This window comes from Phaenicophaeus curvirostris, chromosome 10 (assembly GCF_032191515.1).
Source record: "Phaenicophaeus curvirostris isolate KB17595 chromosome 10, BPBGC_Pcur_1.0, whole genome shotgun sequence".
Classification (NCBI taxonomy): Eukaryota; Metazoa; Chordata; class Aves; order Cuculiformes; family Cuculidae; genus Phaenicophaeus; species Phaenicophaeus curvirostris.
In genome coordinates, this window is record NC_091401.1 from 10,356,691 (window position 1) to 10,379,028 (window position 22,338).

The window sequence follows — 22,338 nt, forward strand, 5'->3', positions numbered from 1 at the left end:
ATATTGTTTGGGGATTTTACCCAGATCAAGTTATTAAACTTTCAGTGCATTTCTTAAAACCTATTGTATTTAATTAATAGTTTATCAAAAAAAAGCAATACTTTGGCAGTGGTGCTACAAAGATAAAAAGAGAAACAGAAAAGAAAATCACACAGTTCAAATCCGTCTCAGAAGAACCTAAAGTTCACAAGCACAAATACTGTTTTACATACTATTTTCAAAACATTGGCAGGCTGGGAAATTCTTTCAACTCAATCTGTCCAGATAAGCATAAAGCAAATTACAGGAGGAAGCTAACAATATACTTCACAAACTATAATCAATCTGCAGTATAAACACATTTACTGTGTTTTTTAGACATTTTAGACAAGACATACGCAAAACCTTTACCTTGTACTCACTGGAATAAAATTCAAAGCAAAAATTTAGAAAGCTCCTGCACACAGATCAGTACCATGATTCAAATGCCACAGACTGAAGGACTAAGCCCTGGCACCACCTGCCATCAATACTTTAATTTGTGTTAACTAGTTGAGTGCTAATTTGGCTTTAGAGGCCTTTGCAGTTCAGGTGGTGTGTTTGCAACAGGTGCAGCCCGTGAGCAAGTCCGCCAGCTCCCACTGAAAGCTCTGGAATCTCTTCTATGCCCAGAGGAGGAGGGACTGTGGCACTGCGGCACCGCTGTGAGGTGTATCAGGGGGCCTCAAGTTTGTTCTCTGTCTACCGCGCTGCTGATGTTTAACCAGCTGCAGCCACACCCTTATACACAGAGATGCTTTGAACCAGAAAAGCGAGATATCAGCCTGTGCTAAACATGTTAGTGTTACAATAGCACTTGCGACTTAACTGCCCAGGGAGGTGGTTGAGTCACGGGCAGAAAAGGTGCTCAGGGTTTAGGGGCAGATAGGAATGGTTGGACTTGATGATCCAAGAGGTCTTTTCCAACCTGGTGATTCCATGATTCTAATAGGATGGTGTATTTTACCCTCTCAATATGCAACAGTAATGCTGCCAAAAGGGACTGTTGTACCACGTCTTCCTTTGGTTTGTGACCTGCAAAAGGGGAGTAGTTATAAGGAGTCACAGAACATCCATTTTCCCATCAACATCTTCATCTGAAAGGAAGATGTGGAGAGGAGGGTGCTGGCCTCTTCTCCCAAGTGACAGGGGACAGGACAAGAGGGAATGGCCTCAAGGTCCACCAGGGGAGGTTCAGGATGGGCATTAGGAAAAAATTTTTCACAGAAAGGGTCATTGGGCACTGGCAGAGGCTGCCCAGGGAGGTGACTGAGTCACCTTCCCTGGAAGTGTTTAAGGGATGGGTGGATGAGGTACTGAGGGACGTGGTTTACTGATTGATAGGAATGGTTGGACACAATGATCCAGTGGGTCTTTTCCAACCCAGTGTTTTTATGATTCTGTGATCTACAACCTGGAAATCCAAGTTTGCCACTGTTGCCAGCCCTGAAGAACTTAAAAAGTATGTGAGTGGCAGCAGTTCAGTTCAGAGGAGAAGCCACTGTATATACTCCTACCCATCCAATGTCCCCTGCCAGCTTTCTAGGCTGCTTCTACACCTCAGTGTCCTTTTCCCTCCTCATTCTGGCTGCACTCACCTTTCTGGTGCCAGGAAGAACCCAGCTGCAATTCCTCACGTGTGGAATAGCAATATTTTGCTGGGGGAATCTCTTATGTGAATCTTGGCAAGGCATTAATGGAATTGCCATGCAGCTCTGGGGAAGGATTGTTAACATCTTCAGCATCTCCACGTGCTGAAGACCCTCCTGTTGTCCTCTTACTAATACACTCCAGGAAACTTCACATCTCTCATGGGACACTCATAATAGGTTTTTTTGGACGTAGTGTCCCTGAAGGATCTAAGGGATTCTCGATCCCTCCCATATCTGCAGCTGCTATAATGCATTAGCTCTTGGAGAGGGAAGAAAGAGAAAAAACAAATAGTTATTGTCCAAATGGAAACCTTCATACCAACGCTGATAAAAATGTTGCTTTTTCTTCCACTTTTGTTCCCAAGGTCTATCCTCAGCCTTGGGTGAACTTGAAGATAGTGAATTTGTTCATTCTTTCCTATTTGGGTAAGGCCCTGCAGCTATCATGGGACGAGGCCGGGGAGTTGCTGAGAATGTTCATACTTGCTCAGGATATTCTTTGAGGATGTTTTGTTGTAAATCTGCCAAAGATAACAAGCATTCTCTTCAAAAAAACAGTGGAAAAAAATGAGAAAATATGCATTATTTCTGTTTGGCAGTCTGGAGTTGCGAAAATGAAAAGGAATCCTAAGTTTTTAGGGGCTATCATAAGCAAGCGGTACTACTGCACAATCTCTATGCTGAATTAAAATATTAAGTTTGACTCCTTTTCCTTTTTATTTTTCTTTTTAATCCAGGACCAATGTAACCTGCCCTTCCAAATAAGCAGAATACTGCAGTAACCCAAATATGTTACTGGAAGAAAGAGAACGCAAAAATTTTAAATGCCATAAATTATCTTTTTTTTTAACCGTATCACCGTAGCTCAGGTTATTTGGTGATACTTTACACTGGTTAAAAGTCGAGGGACCGAACAAAACTGGGAGCAAGATGCTTTTTCTGTTCTGTATCTTGATGCTGCAGCAAGAAAGCTGTTATTTTAAATCTTTATTTCTTTATCAATCACTGCAGAGCTACAATTTCATGGGAAGTAGGTTGGCGATTTAACGAGAGCTTTGGGGAAGAGCAGCACTACCACAACAGTAGAGGAAAAGTGCTGGGAAGCTAAATCAGCACTTTTTATTTTCATCAATACGTGTTTTCAGAGGGCTGCACAATCTGCGAGCTCTCCAGCCCAGCTGCTGTTTTGAGCAATGGGGATTAGGCAAGTGCTTAAAGCTCAAGGTAAGGAGAAGGCTGAGGAGTATGATCTGGATGAATTAACTGCTTGATAGGTTGAAACTGGGTAGATTGCTGGGCTTGAAGGGTAGTAATCAATGGGTTGATGTTTAGTTGGTGGCCAGCACCAGAGCGCTCTGGGGTCAATACTGGGGCCAGCACTGTTCGTTGCCTTCATTGTAACGGGGATCATGACACAGGTTGCACCTGCAGCAGATTTTCAGACAAACTTCAAAGGGGTGGTTCTCAGACCAAACAGTGGAGCTTCATTTGAGAGGGCTTTGAGAAACTTAGAGATTAGGTCAGCAGAAACCTCATGAAATTTAACATGGAATGCAAAGTTGTGCACATGGTGTTGAACAGTGCCAGGCACCAGCGCCGGCTGCCTGAGCAGCAGCCCAGCTCAAAACCATGTGGCTGTCACAATGGACGCTAAGTTGAATATGAGCCAACAGGGTGTTTTCATTGTGAATAAAGTGAACCATAGACTGAGCTACATGAGGAAGGGAGCACAGCCAGACAATGAGTAGAAATTATTATCTCTCCTCATGCAGTGCTAGCAAGTCCATGCCTGGGATAATACGTCCTCTTTTGGGTTCCCCAGTTCAAGGAGAGGGTTGGGAAACTTGAGAGGGGCATGCACAGGCCTGATGAGATGCTGTGGCCTGCAGCGTAGGAGCTGTGTAGGTACATTGAAGAAGTTAGGCTTGGTTAGCCTGGCAAAAAAGAAAATAAGGGGAGAAGCAATAGCAATCCATGACTACCCAAAGGGGAGCGGCAAAGATCATGGAGCGGAACTCTTCTCACTAGCAGCAAATGATAAAACAAGGAGCAAAGTCTACAAACTGAGCCACTGGAGTTGTAGCTGGATGTGTGTGACTGTGCAGGGGTGGTGCTGCACAGGAACATAACAGCCCAGAAATGCTGAGGAGTCTCTGTCATTGAAAGGCTTTCAAGGGTGGGTTAGGCAAAGCCGTGGCTGACCTGAAGCACCACAGGTCAGAATCCTGCTTCCAGTGAAAGGCTGGACTGGGTGGACCCCAGAGATCCCTTCCAATCCTGACAGTAAACAAAATCAAGTTCCAGTTCCTCCTGCATCTGCCTTCCTCTCTCTCTCCCTCCCTCTGTACCTCTCTCCCTTTAAGTTATATTATGACATATAATTACCATCATATTTAAGGGACTAGTACAAAGTCCTTCCTTTTCAGCTGGGGTTACTCTCCTTTTCATCTAACCGTTATATACAGTAACAATATCTAAGGCACCAAGAGCTGACAGAGTTTGTTTACATCTTATTTTACTGGATCAGGCACTTTACGCATCTTTGCTAAAAACTGCAATCTTTTTCTGTTAACATAGCATTGTCCTTCCCATTCTTACAAAATGGAGTTTTTTCTTACTGAACATCATTTGTACCCTCTCTGCTAGACCTGCGCAATTTAATGGTTAAAATTCAAATAGCATCCATCCGTACCCATCTTCTCAAGGGATTTTAGCCCAGAACCACACTGACCTATGAACCAGAACTGCTGAGACATTATGACGCAGCTAAGTGAATTCTCCATCTGACCAGTCTGTAAAAACAGAATCTGTGTTGGCACAAGGATTTCAGCATGCAGGTGGCATCTCAAGTACTACAGGGAAAAGTGTTAACAGCCACTCAAACAAATGTATTTTTAATATTTTTGACTAGTCATCCCACAATCCCAGTAAATCTCTTCCTCTGGTGGGCTTAATAAAGTGTGTTAGCATGTTAGACGGTTCACAAATCACAACGATGTCTCAAACTTGGGTAATAACACCAGCCCATTTCAAGCATTAAATTTCAAGTGTCAGGTCCCTAAATGTTAAACATTTAAAGAAAGGAGGCTCCAGCCAAAAAGCTAATGCCGAAGTTAAAATCTGAGATACAAATGGCCATACACTGTTGGACGAGGTATTGCAAAGCACAAAGTAATTGAAAACACGAATACTTCAGAATGACACACATTTCCAAGGCAATACCTTAGTCTTTAAAAATGGGAAATCTAGTTTTGTTTACAAAAGGAGAAATAAATGAACCCAGTCTCTGACACTAATCTGGTTGGTTATTCTGGAAAAGGATTATCTTTTTAAGACTACAACGCAAAGTAGTGTAAGATTTACACAGAGACTGAGGCCACAGCAATGGGCACACGCTTGAACCAAAACCTGTAGAAGTTTTCATATTGATGTATTTGATGGACTATATATATAATGGAACTGAACATGAAACTTTTATGAAAAAATAGATGAGATTCACACGTGTAAATGGTGCATAAGCCAAAGATTATGGTCAAATAAAAATGTAGAAAAAATTATACGCAAAAAGCCCCAAACGCATAGTCTTAAAACCTCCAAACCCAATTCTCTTTTAAGAGATGCTGAACCACCATGTTATGCACATAGACAACATGTACAACACTAAAACATTCCTCTTGGTGTCTCCTCATTTTATCTTCTCTCCAATCCCTTTTTCTATGTTCTTGAGAAGCCGTTCCTTGCGCTGCGGAGCCGCTGCTTGCCCCGAGATCCCCTGGTGATGAAACAGGCTGCCCAGGGAGGTGGTTGATTCACCTTCGCTGGAGGTGTTTAAGGGACGGGTGGACGAGGTGCTAAGGGGCATGGTTTAGTGTTTGATAGGAATGGTTGGACTCGATGATCCGGGGGGCGGCGGGTCTCTTCCAACGTGGTTATTCTATGATTCTATCATTCTGTGATTCTATGATTCTATGAAAGTTTCGTACCACAGCACAATCCCCCAGCCTGGGTGAATTCCCTGCAGGCAGAGCAATGCCCTGCGGAATATACCTCACTACTATCAGATTATTCAGAAAGAGACAACCGAGCTCCAGATACTGCTTCAAAAAAAAAAAAAAGGTGAGCACATTTCCGCAACTCTTTTCTTCCCACGAGGGAGGAATATTTTTGAAGCTCGTTTATTGCATAAACAAGCTTTCAAGGTTCACTCCCAGGGTGGTTTGGCTACATAAATCGAACCAGCTTCTTCGAAGTAAACAATATCCAAGAGCCGTTAAATCCCGGTACCGGCTGCCTTTATCGGGTTCCGTGTTCTCCCTCTCTCGGGTGTAAATCCCGGATAACCTGTGCAGCCATAAACTCGGTTCAGCCGCCAGAGTGTGCGTGTGAGAGGACTGCAAATCCCCTCCGCCAAACCAGAATCAGCCGGTATCGCGGGCATGAGAGAGCGTGGAGATTCGAAATTGCGGGGAATGGAGACCCGGCGGTGCGGGAGCGGGGCTGCCCGGGGACCGCGGGGCCCGAGGCCGCTGCGGGGGCTGAACGCGGAATAAGCCCCGGGGCGAGGAGCGGGGCCGGCGGCAGCGCCGTGAGTACCGGCACCGGCTGCTCGGGGCTGCGGGGATGCGAGGGGCTGCGGGGATGCGCGGGGATGGAGGGATGCAGGGATGCTCGGAGATAGGGGGATGCGGGGATGCTCGGGGATACGGGGATGCTTGGGGATGGGGGGATGCGGGGATGCTCGGGGATGCGGGGATGCTTGGGGATGGGGGGATGCGGGGATGCTCGGGAATCCGGGGTTGCAGGGATGCTCGGGGATGTGGGGATGCTTGGGGATAGGGGGATGCGGGGATGATCGGGGATGGGGAGATGCAGGGATGCTCGGGGATGCGGGGATGGTGGGATGCTCGGGGATGTGGGGATGCTCGGGGATGCGGGGATGCTCGGGGACGTAGGGCTGTGGGGATGCTCGGGGATGCGGAGATGCGCGAATGCGAGGATGCTCAGGGCTGCTCGGGGCTGCGCGGGGGTCTGGGGATGCGCGGATGCTCGGGGCTGGGGGGGCTGCGGGGCTGCCCGGGGCTCCGCGGATGCGCAGGGATGCGCGGGGCAGGGGACGGCCGGGGCTTTGTGCCGCAGCCCGCGCCCCGCCGGGCGGTGATGGGCGGGCCTGGGGGGCGGAACGGCGGCATCGCGCTCGGGGAGCGTTCGGGTGGGAGGGATCCTCGTCCAGCCCGACCGCAAACCCGGCGCCGCCGAGCTCACCGCTCCCCGACCGCCCGGAGTTACCGTCGTGAGGGGCGGGAGGGCGCGGGGCCGGCGTGAGCAGCGGCTGGAGGCGCTGAGCTCTCTGTGACCCGAGGGGATGACAGGAAGATGCCAGAGCAGGGTTAGGTTGGGCATTAGAAGAAGGTTCTTCCCCCAGAAGGTGATGGAGCACTGGAACAGCTGCCAGGGAAGCAGTCACAGCGCCAAGCCTGACAATACTCCAGAAGCATTTGGCCAATGCCCTCGGCCACACGGTGTGAATGTCGGGGGTGTCCTGTGCAGGGACAGGAGCGTGACCCGAGGAGCCTCGTAGGTTTCTTCCAGCTTAGGACCTTCAGTGACTCTATGATTCTTCATAGAATCATAGAATGGTTTGGGTTGGAAGAGACCTCAAAGCTCATCCGTCTGTGTGAACAGACTGCACTGACAGCTGTGAGAAGGTGGACAAGATTTATCTGCGTTTGCAGTCCTGATTCCAGGGTGTAAGCCACAATGTAAATTATATACTTTAAAACTAGCAATCTTGCTAGCATGTCTGTACCAATTCCCACTAAATATATAAATAATTGCACATAACATCACATAAATATTATCACAGAATCATAGGATGGCTTGGGTTAGAGGGGCCCACAAAGCCCATTCAGTTCCACCCCCTGCGATGGGCAGGGACACCTCCCACTGGACCAGGCTGCTCAAAGCCCCATCCAACCTGGCCTTGAACACCTCCAGGGATGGGGCAGCCACAGCTTCCCTGGGCAACCTAGGCCAGGGCCTCACCACCCTCACAGGAAAACATTCCTTCCTAACGGCCAATCTAAATCTCTTCTCTTTCAGCTTAAAACCAGTCCCCCTCATCCCTGATAAAAAGCCCCTCCCCAGCTTTCCTGGAGCCCCTTTCAGTACTGGGAAGCTGCTCTTAGGTCTCCCTGGAGCCTTATCTCTTCTCCAGGCTGAACAACCCCAAGCCTCTCAGCCTGTCCTTGGACAGGAGGTGCTCCAGCCCTCTGAGCATCTCAGCGGCCCTCTGGACTCACTCCAACAGATCCATGTCCTGTCCAAGTACATCCCCTGCCTTAGGGCAGCCTGTAACCAGTTACAAAATAGAGGTACAGCACCTGCTGTGGGCTGCCTGTTCCCTTGGCACCAAGGGGAGAAAAATATTAATTATCTGAGCCTGTTCCCACCATCCTCAGCGATGTGGGACCACTCGCGGGTCCGACCTTGGCAGAACAGCACCCAGCACTCTCCCAGAGAAGGGCCTGGGAAACAGCCCTCGGGGCTGAAGGGCAGCAACCCGAGTCTGGAAGTTAAACTGCCTCTGGCTTCATGCAAAAACATCATGCAAACTTCATGTGACCCTGGCAATTATCTTAGTGTTTTAAGTGTCTATTTTCCCTGATTTTCTCTTCCTCACTGGGCGTGCACAGTTACACGCTGTGGCTCTGAACTGCAGAAGTGGCTCCTGTCCACATCTCCAGTGGAGTCATTGACATCTAAGTTGAAGTTGAAGTTAGACTGGGAAAACTTAAGACACCCAAAATTAACTATGTTTTTAATAATGTTTTCTCTGCATGTCTTTGATAGACAAAGAATTATGTGTGGTATGTCTATGGGGAATAATGTGAAGCAAAACCCATTGCTATCTATAATGTGCTTATATCCATTGGAAGTGCCTTTAAAGTACAAATTTGTGCTATATTTTTTAACACTGAAGCAATCAGGTACCGGAAGGGATTATCAAAATTTATGTAAATTTTTCATCATATGGGCTTTTTACCTTAAGATGAGATGGTTTGATGTTCCAGTTGAACTACAAGCTAGACAGCCATAGCTCCACTGATGGTAGAGGGAATTTGTGTGTTTTGCTGCTATCCGTGTTCTCATTACAGCACCTGCATTTATCCCTAAAATAGCTCATGACTCAGATTTGAAAAAAAACACCTCAGCATTTTTGTGAGCACTGATGTTTGGGCCAGTTTTCTAGGAGCTTTGCATACCATGTGTGCATACGATATGAAAAGCTTTTCTGAAAAAAAAAAATCTAGTCCTTGTCCAGCTGATCGAACAAGAATCCAGATTCTCCTGCCTTTAAATGAAATCCCTTGTGTGGGGCTGCATTCAAACCCTGTTATTACTGTGGGTGGGTCTGCCTTGCTCGTTGGAGAAACATGGCTGGCTTCACAAACCAGCTGCTGTCATTTCCACTGCAGTTTCTCTCAGATTTCACAATTGCCAAGAGCCCCTTGGGCTTCTCTGCCTCCCGTGATACTGCGTTCTTGGCGGTGCTGCAGTGTGGGAAGAAGGTGGAGGGCAGGTAAGTGCATTTCTCCTGAGCGCAATAGGCCGCAGGGTGATGAGTCAGGAGTGGGGAGAGGATCCAGACATCCAGTCCTTGCTTCGTCCAGAGCCCTAGAGTTCGTGCAGCTATGGGAAATGACCTTCCTTGCTTTTGAGTACATTCACTCTGAACTTATGATGTTCATGGAAAATTAATAATATAAAAGTAATAATAAGCAAGAAGCCAGTTCAAAAGGAAAATACATGCATTTTCTGAAGATCTGTGGGGGTTGATGCAAGCACGACATTAACTTGCATCTACTCAGTCTAAGCCCATTCTGTCACTAAGGTTGCAGAGATGAGTGTCATATCTTTGCATCTCAATGTTATTTTTGCTTTAAATAATTTTAAATTTTAAAAAGACATGTCTGTTTCCTGTCCAGTGAGGAATATTTTTTGTATCCAGTTTTATATTCAGGTGCCTGCAAAACCAGTCAAAAGTATGGAAGAGAAAGCTAAGCCTCCACATTTAATCCTGACTCTGAATCTTTTTAATTTTCTCTTCCACTAAGGTGTACTGTAATATCCATCACAGATTTTCACTGATCTTACAAACAGCATGTTTAACAGCTTGTGATTTTCCTTCATTCTGCTGCTTCTCATTACTTCCCATTAGCGTAATTATCCACTATCTTTATTACCTTTACACAGTTAGTATTTCTCTTGTGAGCAGGTTGAATCCTCCAAAATGTCATACATACTACGTCAATGGGGGACCTAGTTCCAAGTACATTAGTAGGAAGGAGTTGAGATGTTATCTTCAAGACCTTCTCTCTGTGGGAGTTTTCAGAAAGGCTGCCCCAGGCTGCCCTCCTACATTCAATAAAAAAGTCTGCACCACTGCATGGCTCTGACTTGCTCCCCTATTACCTTCCTACCCACCATGACTGCCTTCCTGGTTCAGACCTCTTGGAGGACCTCTAGAAAGATCTCTGAGAGCAATCCCCCTTTTCTCTGCCTCTTGATTAAAGGCTAGTAAGTAATTTCAGTATGTGTTTCCACTGGTGCTCAGGTGTGGATTCATAATTGGTGCAAGCTTATTTGCTTGTGCAGCAAGTGTTAAATATGCACAATTTTTGTTCTTCCTCACTGCACCACCAATACCTCCCATGGCCAAGTTAGGACTAGTGGTAACAGTCCATAAAGAATATGCATCTTTAATACCAGGAGTACAATGTATTTTAGCTCCAGTTCACTGTATGAGGTATTGATAGGAATGGTTGGACTTGATGATCCAGTGGGTCTCTTCCAACCTGGTTATTCTATGATTCTATGATTTCTATGAAACCAGTGTGCTCTGGGAGGAACCTCAATGTAGGAGCTGCCTTCAGCTACACATGAGACCCTGCGCTGCAAGAAGGCTTGTGTGCACTTCGCTCTAAAGGTGACGTACCCAGCAGCCAGTCTGGGAAGGTTACACATCGGCAGTTCTTCAACTGTGGAAGGAACGGTAGCTTTGGCCAGTCTGCTCTGACTCCATGTATTAGTGTGAAATACTTCAAGAGCTTCCCTAGATGCTTATCTAGCAATAAGAAAAAAGTAAAATAGTCTGGAAAGACAATAACTTGAGAAGCAAAGTATACTTGGGTATTTCATAGAATCATAGAATCATAGAATAACCAGGTTGGAAGAGACCCACCGGATCATCGAGTCCAACCATTCCTATCAAACACTAAACCATGCCCCTTAGCACCTCGTCCACCCGTGCCTTAAACACCTCCAGGGAAGGTGACTCAACCACCTCCCTGGGCAGCCTGTTCCAGTGCCCAATGACCCTTTCTGTGAAAAATTTTTTCCTAATGCCCATCCTGAACCTCCCCTGGTGGAGCTTGAGTCCATTCCCTCTCATCCTGTCCCCTGTCACTTGGGAGAAGAGGCCAGATCCCTCCTCTCTGCAACCTCCTTTCAGGTAGTTGTAGAGAGCAATGAGGTCTCCCCTCAGCCTCCTCTTCCCCAGGCTAAACAACCCCAGCTCTCTCAGCCGTTCCTCATAAAGCCTGCCCAAATTTTCCGAATTTACAGACCCTGAGTTACTCCTTTCACTGCCAGTTTCCCATAGTGAGGAGCTAGCCCCCAGGCACACCTTCTGAGGGCTCACAGAACACATGGAGCTGCTTTAAACAATTCTTGATAACTTTCTTCTCTCTTTCGACTGTTGTGAAGCTGATGGCTCTTTTAATTTCTCCGGAGAAGAAAAGGAGGCAAAAAATTACCATCTCTAGCAATTTGTATCATTACATTTCTAGTCTCCATGGAAACCTATGTGGTGCTCCACAGTTGGGTAACATTTCAATACATTGCAGCAGAAATGGGATGGAGAGAAGGCTGAGTTCTGCACCTTGACTGTTCATCAGTTAAAAAAGGGGTTGAAATTGTTTTCCTATTGTTTTGCAGTCCTCACTTAGAGTAAGAATGGAAGAAATCAAAGTAATCAAATTAAGTTATTATGGCTTGATCCTACATACATCTATGCACATAACTCTGCCACTGGGTTTGATTCTGATAGGCATTGACATTAATTTGGAAGAATTATTTGGTTTCAGTGGGATTATATGGATTAATACTATGGAAACTGAAAGCCTAATAGCAAACTGTTTGTCAAGTTGACTGTAATAAAAAGCTTGCCAGAGAGGCAGTAACAAAACCCTTGTTTTAATTTATATAAGCAAAGCATTTTGAAAATCAAGAATCTTAAATCTTTATCTTTCTCTGCCTCCATGCTTGTTCTTACGCTACTAAGGAAGAAATGCATCTCAACACTGCTTTCCTTTGAAAAGATATGATAACTTAATCTACCTACATATTCAGGATTTCTTTTTTTTTTTATTCCAAGCTTCATCAACTTGACTACAAAGACACATAATCTTCCTGGGACAGCAGAAGGTCATACAGCAGAGAGGCGTCTTTTCTTGCGACCACAGTCAATCCATGAAGAGTGAGTGCTGCCAGCCACCTACAAGTAAGTATATAGTGATGGAAATAATGCAGCCAACTGTCATGCTGTAAGCACTCCTGCATAGACATCCATGATAATAAGGTACACAAAGAAATACATTAATTAGAGAATTTCCTAAGCATTTTATGTTTGAACAAGGAAAATCCAGCATTCACTTTACAACTGCACTAAACCATAATGGTGAAATACGGTAGGGATTTGTGCTATTTGCTGTAACCAAACTAGAGTCTGGACCTTTTGTATGTGTTTTGAAAGTATTTGCTGCATTTGTTTCAGAATACTGTGGAAAAAATGTATGCTAGTCGAGAGGATATTGGATATGATTTTGGAGATGACTCAAAAGCTGGAAGTAAGCCAATTAAGCCTAATGCAAACATCGATGGAGGATGGGCTTGGATGATTGTACTTTCCTCTTTCTTTGTGCACATACTTATCATGGGGTCCCAAATGGCCCTCGGAATACTCAACATGGAATGGCTTGAAGAGTTTAATCAAAGTCGTGGCTTAACAGCGTGGGTTAGCTCCCTCAGCATGGGCATTACGCTTATTGTAGGTATGTTCCAGCGTAACTTATTTCAAAACTACAAAGAAAATGTTTGCCACTCATCCCTCACATTTTTTTCTTACAGTTTCCCATTTTATTAGCAGAGCTGCCCCCGTTGAATTTTTAAAGTCACCAAGACAAATAGTACAAGTTAGAGGGAGAAAGGGAACAACAGGGAAGATGATAGAGAAGACAATTACTCCAGGAGACAGCATGAGCAGGAAAGAATGCCTGTGGATTCAAGGTCTCACTAGAATTAAGAAAACAGATGATTTGTGAAGCTTGTGGTCCTCCCTGTACTCTATCTGGGAGGAGAAAATGTTGATTTTGGACAAAAAAATACCTGAAGGGGTATGTTTGTGTATATATGAAACAGTTGTGTTTAGGTCTGCCTAAAATATTGCACCAAAACCAAAATAAAATGTTTACTTTCTAGTTACTTGTTGAAAGGGCCTGCAGTCACAGAGCATTAGTATCGGGAACGTTTCAGTTTCTTCCTTTGTTTAAGCTGTCCCTCCTTCATGGGGCAACTGAGATCTTAGGTCCTGCGGGTATTTTCTAAGTATTTGGTTAGTTGGTTGAATTTTTTGTTCCACCATTTTAAACAGTTATATGGAAAATAAACAGAATTGCATGAGTAGCTTGGTCTTTAACATTTTGTTCAAAACATGAGACGTCTTCACGTGAAAAATTATTAAACAGTGTAGACAATTAAATAAATAATTTATCATTTGTTTGTGTGTCTTAACAGGTCCTTTCATTGGTTTATTCATCAGCATGTGTGGATGCCGCAAGACAGCTATAATTGGAGGGATATTGAATGCCCTAGGTTGGATACTGAGTGCCTATGCCTCAAACGTGCACTACCTCTTCCTGACGTTTGGAGTGACAGCTGGTAAGCCATGCTAACATTTGAAAACACTTTCAATTATTTTTGACTCCTTTGAAAGTTCTCTGCATGAGTAAAGAAGGAAATTAGACAGTAAAGTTATTCCAGCTTTTCTTTCACACTCTTTACAGCCTGTTATCTTTACAGAAAACTTGTTTATTTGCTCTGTGGATTGGGCCAAATGACTTCTGTTGTCATTTAAATCTGCCATGTGAAGACGGTATTTTTATCTATTTCTCCCAAATGAATATGTTAGAAGGCATTTTTAATTAGAAGAATTAATGTAACCCAAGCTCTAACAAGTGTAATTTAAAGATGTTAAAACTCTGTTGAATTGTATATCTAGCTAACTCCTCCCTTTGTCACAGGAAAAACCAGCAAATGTTTTCTACAGGAGCTGCTCCCTATTAATTAAATACCACATTACAATAACCATGTACTGCTTCAATACCCATTTTCAAGGGTGTTGTGGGTTACTGCTGCTAGGCAGCGAGGCCCCACAGAGCTGCTCGCTTACTCTCCCAGTGTGGGGTGGGGGAGAGAATTAGGCGTGTAAAAGTGAGATAAAGGCAGTTTAATAAGCAAAGCAAAACCTGCTCGCAGAAGCAGGGCAAAATAAGGAATTCATTCACTACTTCCCATGGGCAGGCAGGTGTTTTGCCATTTCCAGTAGAGCAGAGCTTCATCAGGTGCAGTGGTTACTTGGGAAGACAAATACCACAACGCTGAATGTCTCCTTTTCCTCCTTCTTTCCCCGGTTTTGTTGCTGAGCATGATGCCGTATGGCATGAGATATCCCTTTGGTCAGGTGGGGTCAGCTGTCCCGCTGTGTCCCCTCCCAGCTTCTTGTGCGTCCCCAGACCACTCACTGGCAGGGTCGCGTGAGAAACAGAAAAGGCTTTGATGCTGTGCAAGCCCTGAGCAGCAACAGCTACAACATCCCTGTGTTACCAATAGTGTCTGGGTCACAAATCCCAAACACAGCCCCATAGCAGCTACTAAGAAGAAAGTTAGCTTTATCCCAGCCTCTATTAGGACCATGGCTGTATTTCATTTATAGTTTCTAATGGAAGGATATTCAGATTACATCAACAACCACTAATAAATAGCAAATAATTTTGCTACATTTTTTTTAATGATCACAATTACTGAAAGAAGTAATATTTTTATTGGAATTCGAAAACCTTTAGACATGTATAAGAGCCCAATCATAATACAAAAAGGCATCTTTTGTGTGTTTAGGCATCTTTCTTGAAAACCAATAGATTCTTAGTGCCTGAACACTCAGTTTCTGGCAAAATGTGTCTTCTTGTGAAAAAAGTTAATTACTTCAAGAAACTTATGTAGAAGAACACTTAACAGAACCGTTTATCTTGGAAAAGACCTTTAAGATCATGGAGTCCAATCATAAATCTGACACTGCCATGTCCACCACTTAAACCATGACCAGTATTTACACTGTATTGTAATAATTGCTTGAACAGCTGCATATGTGTTTGGAATATCTGTGTGTTTCTAATCTTTTTGAAAACCCTGAGCCTAATATTTTACCTTTACAGATGTCATGAAAAAAAAAATCCTTATGATCCAGAGAAAATTTCTAAACTCTTTTTGTAACTTGACATAAAAAGTTTCTTGACATAAAAATTGCAGAAATTCAGTGCATACATAAACTGAAGATTGTTTACATTGTCTTTTGTCTGCACTAGCAGAAACACAAACCTACTTATCCCTGATAGTCTTTCTTTAACACGGCCTTTTCCTTCTTTCCAGCACACTCCCATCCCCATCCCTATCTTAGACATTGCAGTGCCCTCCTTTAATATGACGTGGGCCCATCCCTCTTGCTGTCACTTTTGTTGACTCTGTTCCCTCCCTCCAGTCCCCTGGCTCACCTTCCCTTGCAGAGCCAGAGCTGCTGCTGACGACAATACCTCGTCATTAAATTAAAGCACTATTCATTTCTTTTCACTACTCATTTCTGGAAAGAGAAACTGTTAATAGACATGAAATGAAAATGTTCAAGTGATGCAAGTAAGAAATGAAAAATTTGGCCTTTAATTATTATCTGAGCAACACTGAGCATTTCAAGGGGCTTGGAAATATTATTTGCTCCATAGGTAATGTAGTCAGTTATGTTTGCAAATGAAGCATGGGATCTATGTTATACATGACAGACAGAAACATTATGTAAACAATTGCTTGTGATACTAACAAGAGCCTTAGTACCCTCCACTCCCTCAAACTACTTGAAATTTCACATAAATCTGCAGAATTTCTGCACGTAATTTTTTATCTGGCTCTCTGGGTGGAAAAAAATTGAAACTAGGAAGGATCACGGTGATGACTCCCTTCCACCATACCATAGATTTCAGTAATGTTGCAAATTCCTGAACAGAGAACTATAATTACAGGCAGGGGTTTGCCCTTTTTGGAATTTCTGTCTCCATGTATATTGAATATAATCAAGCAGACAGGAATCTACGCACTCTTTCTCTCACCTCTTGCTGCTTTTCAGAACAAGTGTACCAAAAATACCAGACAAAAAGGCAGAGATTATACAGAGAAGTTACAGAGGCAAATTTTTACACGAGGTGGAGAAGTGAAATGGTGTTGCAGAAGTAATTCTGGCCAGATGCCTGAGATGTATCCCCCAACTCCATGAAACCTCCATCCAGTGTCCCCGCACCCCCCATCCCCTCACTCTCCATCCCCTCACTCTGTCCCCTCACTCCCCATCCCCTCACTCTGTCCCCTCACTCCATCCTCTCACTCCTCATCCATTTCCTCCCCATCCCTCCCTCCCCAATTTATATGATTTCTTATTCATGAGGATGTGCAGGGAAGCACAAAGAGCTGTTAAATATCTTCACCAATGATATAGACAGCGAGATCAAGTGCTCCCTCAGCAGGTTTGCAGGTGACACCAAGCTGAGTGGTGCAGTTGTCACACCAGAAGGATGGGACGTCATCCAGAGGGACCTGGACAGGCAGGAGAAGTGGGGCTGTCAGAACCTTATGAGGTTCAACAAGGCCAAGTGCAAGGTCCTCCACCTAGGTCAGGAAACCCCAGTTTCAATACAGGATGGGAGATGATGTGATTGAGAGCTGCCCTGTGGAGAAGGATTTGGGAGTGCTGGTCGAGGAGAAGCTCGACATGAGCCGGCAGCGTGTGCTTGCAGCCCAGAAGGCCAACCGTGTCCTGGGCTGCATCAAAAGAAGTGTGGCCAGCAGGTCGAGGGAGGTGATTCTGCCTCTACTCCATTCTTCTGAGACTTCACTTGGAGTACTGTGTCCAGTTCTGGAATCCTCAACGTAAGAAGGAGATGGAACTGTTGGAATGGGTCCACAGGAGGGTTACAAAGATGATCAGAGGACTGGAACACCTCCCATACAAGGACAGACTGAGAGAGTTGGGCTTGTTCAGCCTGAAGAAGAGAAGGCTCCGAGGAGAACTTATAGTGACCTTCCAGTATGTGAAGGGGCTACAAGAAAGCTGGGGGAGGGACTGTGTACAAAGGCTTGTAGTGATAGGACGAGGGGGGACAATGGGTACAAACTGAACAGGGACAGATTTAGACTAGACATAAGGAGGAATTTTTTCACTATGAGGGTGGTGAGGCCCTGGCCCAGGTTTCCCAGGGAAGCTGTGGCTGCCCCATCCCTGGAGGTGTTCAAGGCCAGGCTGGATGGGGCTTTGAGCCACCTGATCCAGTGGGAGGTGTCCCTGCCCATCACAGGGGTTTGGAACCGGATGATCTTCAAGGTACCCCTCAACCCAAACTATTCTATGATTCTATGACCACCAGCGCAAGGATAAGCTCAGGCTGTTTTTTCACAGCATATTCCAAAGGCAATGGCAGGCTGGTCTGATGCAGCAGGGAAGCTTCTGGAGGGCAGAGAGCTTTCCTCATAGTCTGCAGCTAGGCTTGGGGAAGGAAACCTTGTGCAAAGTAAAAAACTGACCATGAACAAAGAAATAAATGCTTCCGACAGGCAAACCAGGTCAGCTCTGACCCCTGTGCAACCTCATGAAATGTGTCTCACCACCACTGTGGCTCCACAGGGATAGAGCAAGGACAAAAACTCAGTCTGGATTTTCCTTGCCGGTGTATTTATATGTGTCCATTAAGCAGATTCTGGTGGCTAATACTATCAGATGCAAGATACAGCTATTTCAAAGTAGGGTTTGTTCCTCCGTATTGCCATATTAACTGCTACTGATTTATGTGGGATGTTCGGTGCTCTCCAGTGGTTCCATGCTGAACTAAGGTAAAGATTTATCTTCCTCTTGTTTCATTTTTTCCAGCAGTTACATAGCAGTATTTTATTCTCACTGGAATGAGTATTGCAAATTTTGGAACCTACTGTGGGACAGAAATGAAAATTAACATGAGAACTGAATATTTATTCTAGTCTTACTACTATGCTTGTACAAAAGTGAGGAATAAAACTGATTCTTTTTCGCTGCCTTTTATCCAGTTGGCAAGAAGTTCAGATTGACTTTGTTCCTTATTTTCACAGGCATTGGAAGTGGCATGGTTTATCTGCCTGCGGTAGTCATGGTAGGGCAGTATTTTCAGAAGAGAAGAGCGCTTGCACAAGGGCTCAGTACCACGGGAACAGGGTTTGGAGCTTTCCTAATGACTGCCTTACTGAAGTACCTCTGCACCGAGTTTGGGTGGAGGAACGCCATGTTCATCCAGGGTGCCATCTCCCTGAACCTTTGTGTCTGCGGGGCGCTGATGAGACCGCTCTCTCCCAAAGGTGTTCGTGAAAAGTATGTTGTGAGAAGTAACGGTGAAGACAATCGGGCAAAAGCTCTGTCCCATTCTACAGAGACTATAAAATCGAACGGAGTACTCAGCGAAGAACCAGAAAAAAAAGAAGAGTCAACAAATGAAGAAGTGCTTGACAGTGTTCAGCGCACAGAAATTGGAGGCAGATCTAGAAGCGGAAGGAATATGTACGGCCTGCGCATTCTTAAGACAGTAAGCCAGCTGACGGTTACAGTCAAGAAAGGCTTTGCATTATGGTACTCCAGCTACTTTGGAGCTGCATCACTGTTTACCAATAGAGTATTCGTGGCCTTTGTAATTTGGGCTTTGTTTGCCTATAGCAGTTTTGTCATTCCCTTTATTCATCTTCCAGAAATAGTCAAGCAGTACAGTTTATCTAGTCAGAACAATATATTTCCTTTGACATCCATTATAGCCATTGTTCATATTTTTGGTAAAGTGATCCTTGGAATCATCTCTGATCTTCCGTGCATCAGCACGTGGAACGTCTTCCTCATGGCTAACTTCACCCTGGTCACCTGCATTCTTACTTTGCCACTAATGCGCACATACATTAGCTTGGCTGTGGTTTGTGCTCTAATAGGATTTTCTAGCGGCTATTTTTCTTTAATGCCTGTTGTGACTGAAGATTTAGTCGGAACTAAATACCTTGCCAATGCCTATGGCATCATCATTTGTGCCAATGGAATATCTGCATTGCTTGGACCACCTTTTGCAGGTAAAAAGTTCAAATTTCTAACCAAGAGATGTTTGTATAATAACCACATGACTTGTTATATTATTAAGCTTTCTTATGTAATAAGCATGTGTGTTTAACATTACAGCTGCTCTAGCATGGACTGTAGAATTGAGCTATACATTGTACAGATTTACAGATCGCATCTGCTGGATGTGCTCACTATTCACGCACAAATTACCATACTTGCAAATAACCCCAAATCTGTTATAATCTATCATTTTCACTGGTATGTTTCCTTAAAATAGTATCATATACTTTATTGAAATGAGAAAGGTGTAACCTATTTTATTTGTTTTGTGTATTATATTCACAATACATATTCAAGCCCCTACCTAGATGAAGTACTGATGAGTAGTTTTCAGGGTAGGCAGGTGTTTGTACCACAGTGTTACCCCCAAGAACAGTACGGTGTGTTTGTGTGTCACCACTTTAAGTTGCCAATGGTTGTGTTCATGTAAGTAACTTAACTTTGCCTTCCTTCAACCAGAAATATCTACTTCGTGGCCTGCACTGTTCATAACCTCTTTACTGCCATCCACAGCAGAAGGTAGATGTGTATGTATATTATCCCTAAAGTTACTTAGGTTTAAACAAACAGACTCCAGCAATCTTTTACGGAAATACAAATCAGAAGAAAGTGCTAAGAAACCATGTGAGTAACGGCTATGGTCAGCCAGGGGTGGTACAAGACTGAACTGAAGCTACTAGCAGCACAAGGAACCCAGAAAAGCCAGACTACATCCACCTTCTCTCCCCATCATTGAGTAAGCTGACACAATTTAGAAGAGAACTCATTTAGTGGTCTTTGAGAAACAACAGGATTTTCTCTACCATATAATCTTTCAGCACCTCTCTGTGCTGTCGTTGTTAATGAAGCAAATAGGATACAATTAGTTGATGTAAAAAAAGCTTCTGATCTTGAGGTTGCATTGCAATGCAACCACCATGACACGAGGGAATGTTGCTATTTTGGGTTCTCAAATCTTTCTGAAGTAACTTTAATGTATTTCTGCAAAGGCATTAACGTTGGAACGATGGTCATTGCGGTACTGAGAGTCTATCTCTTGAAAAGTCTTTTATCAGAATGTGAGTCTTGGGGAAGGCCATTGCGAATGAGCTTGCCTGCACAAGGTGCAGCATTTGAACTAGCCCGCAGTATTGGGCATTTTAGAAAGAAAACAGTAGGCTGGAAGAACTAATTATTTTGGGATTCCAGAATAATAACTTATTTGAAAAAAGTACAGTTTCAGAGAGCAGCTTGCTTGGCTTCTTGGGATGGCACATCGCTAGAGTCCCATTTCCCTGACACTTAAATGAGGGGATAGGTTTTGCACTAGTTTTGGGGTTTGGTGAATGAATGAGAGATTTTGTTAATACATTTCCATTTGCAGTCTCCAGAAGTGGAGAGCTTTTTTCCATCTTTTTTTTTCCCCAAAACATCTACGGATTTGACTGAAATGTCATGAGAGAAATGTGCAGTGTTTTCCATATTTTGCCATGCAATGTACGTTGTTGTCAAGCTTTGTAACAAGTGTGTTTTGTCCTTATTTTGCAGGTTGGATCTATGACATCACACAAAAATATGATTTTTCTTTTTATGTATCTGGCTTGCTATACATGGTGGGAATACTATTTTTACTTATACAACCTTGTATTCTAAAGAGACAACCGAGAGAAAAATCTACAGAAGAGGCACAAGTATAGAACAACTTCCAGAAGTTATTTTACAGAACTTTTTTGTTTTCATGTTCCTACTGTATGAACCAACCACACTGAGCTGCATTTCAGTGAAAAGCAACTATGCTCCAGAATGCTTATAAATTATTAGCAATATGCCTTTAAAATTACTTAATATCTTTTACTTTAGAATTAACGAATATAGAGATTAAAAGCACCCTGCCACTCTTTATTATTGGAATAATGCTGGGAGCCTTGAACTTTTCACCACTGACCATTGGTGGAACTCCATTGACTGCAATGCAGTTACTCCTGATTTACACTAGTCTTGCAAGAGAATTACATCAGGATATGAATGATTTATAAAACTCCTTCTTACTATATATTCTGTCTGATAAAGGACTATTTACTGAGTATGAGAAAAGGACTGTATTTCTTACATGGCTAGTCAAGTAATGTTGAAATGCTAGTACAATAGTTCAATTAATTCACTGTACTAAAATTTATGTGATGCAAAACTGAAGAAAACTTCTTATATTTTTCTGAGATTACACTTTTCTTCAAGGATTTTTTTTATTTTTTCAAGTATCAACTGCACAATAAAGCAGCCACACTCAATACATAGCCTGCATTATAAATATTCTGACACTTCATGCATCTGAAGTAAAAGAAAAGCAGAAAGAAGCAACACATGGAAAATATTATTGCTATTCATAGACTGAAATATGATTCCAGAAACTTTTTGAAATTTCTGGCTGCTTTACCTAGTTAGAGGTGTTGCAGGAGTTTATAACGTTATCAGTGACTTCTTCTATGTTAAAGAAAAAGTTGAGCAAACTTGGCCAGATATGACTTTAGAGAGCACTGGACTACAGGATACTGAAGTGGTTTACAATTAATTTAATAACAAAACCTGTTACTTTATGAGTAATCACAATGGTGCTCATCATGTACACCATGAACTGTTTAATACTTGTCACATTTCAGATGTTTATTCACTAGAAAATCTGATAATGCAGAGCATGGAAGAGCTAAAGAACATTTAAAATATTCATATCACTAAGCGCCTGGTAATCAATGCAGAATGCTTTGTATGGTGGTACAAGACATACTTTTTTCAATTTTGAAAGGTGAGTATGATGTTAATTTTCTTTTTTATAGCTGCAAGGTTGTTTAAAAAAAAGGTCTGAACTGCAATTTGCATTGTCCTGTATTGCAATTCACCAGCTTTTGTTTCTCACTTCTACAGCTGTTGGCTTTAAAATAGATCACTGAAATGAGCCAAGTTAAAAAAGTAAACCTTCAGAAAACCCCAAACTGCTTTAAGATTTAGATCAATTCATTATATAGGATACTTCTGTGTGGCCTTTAAAATTCACATTAAAACAACCAAGGTGATATGAACTGCAGCTTGTGGTATGAACACAAAGTCAGTAGTTTCTTAAAATATTGGAGGAAATGT

General features: G+C 43.4%; 1 protein-coding gene across 4 annotated transcripts; it reads left to right on the forward strand.

The window, feature by feature from the left end:
* The first annotated feature begins 6,009 nt into the window (after positions 1-6,009).
* Positions 6,010-21,133, forward strand: SLC16A14 (solute carrier family 16 member 14). 4 transcript variants are annotated; one of them, XM_069864658.1, is made up of 6 exons: positions 6,010-6,255; positions 9,146-9,249; positions 12,106-12,781; positions 13,524-13,667; positions 18,186-19,178; positions 19,285-20,412. In XM_069864658.1, the coding sequence occupies exons 3-6, from the start codon at positions 12,520-12,522 to the stop codon at positions 19,407-19,409; spliced, it is 1,524 nt and encodes a 507-aa protein (XP_069720759.1). In that variant the 5' UTR covers positions 6,010-6,255; positions 9,146-9,249; positions 12,106-12,519; the 3' UTR covers positions 19,410-20,412. The 4 variants fall into 4 exon arrangements, with proteins under 4 accessions (XP_069720759.1, XP_069720760.1, XP_069720757.1 ...); XM_069864659.1 differs by lacking the exon at positions 19,285-20,412 and adding an exon at positions 20,755-21,133 and having other exon boundaries at positions 6,012-6,255; positions 12,106-12,577; XM_069864656.1 differs by lacking the exon at positions 19,285-20,412 and adding an exon at positions 20,755-21,133 and having other exon boundaries at positions 6,013-6,255.
* Positions 21,134-22,338: the final 1,205 nt, after the last annotated feature.

Excerpts from the sequence above, each read along its gene's own strand:
- SLC16A14 (XM_069864656.1), top strand. The coding sequence starts at position 12,520 with ATGTATGCTAGTCGAGAGGATATTGGATATGATTTTGGAGATGACTCA. Across the intron at positions 13,668-18,185 it reads GACGTTTGGAGTGACAGCTG|GCATTGGAAGTGGCATGGTT; the intron begins GTAAGCCATGCT and ends TTATTTTCACAG. Across the intron at positions 19,179-20,754 it reads GCTTGGACCACCTTTTGCAG|GTTGGATCTATGACATCACA; the intron begins GTAAAAAGTTCA and ends CTTATTTTGCAG.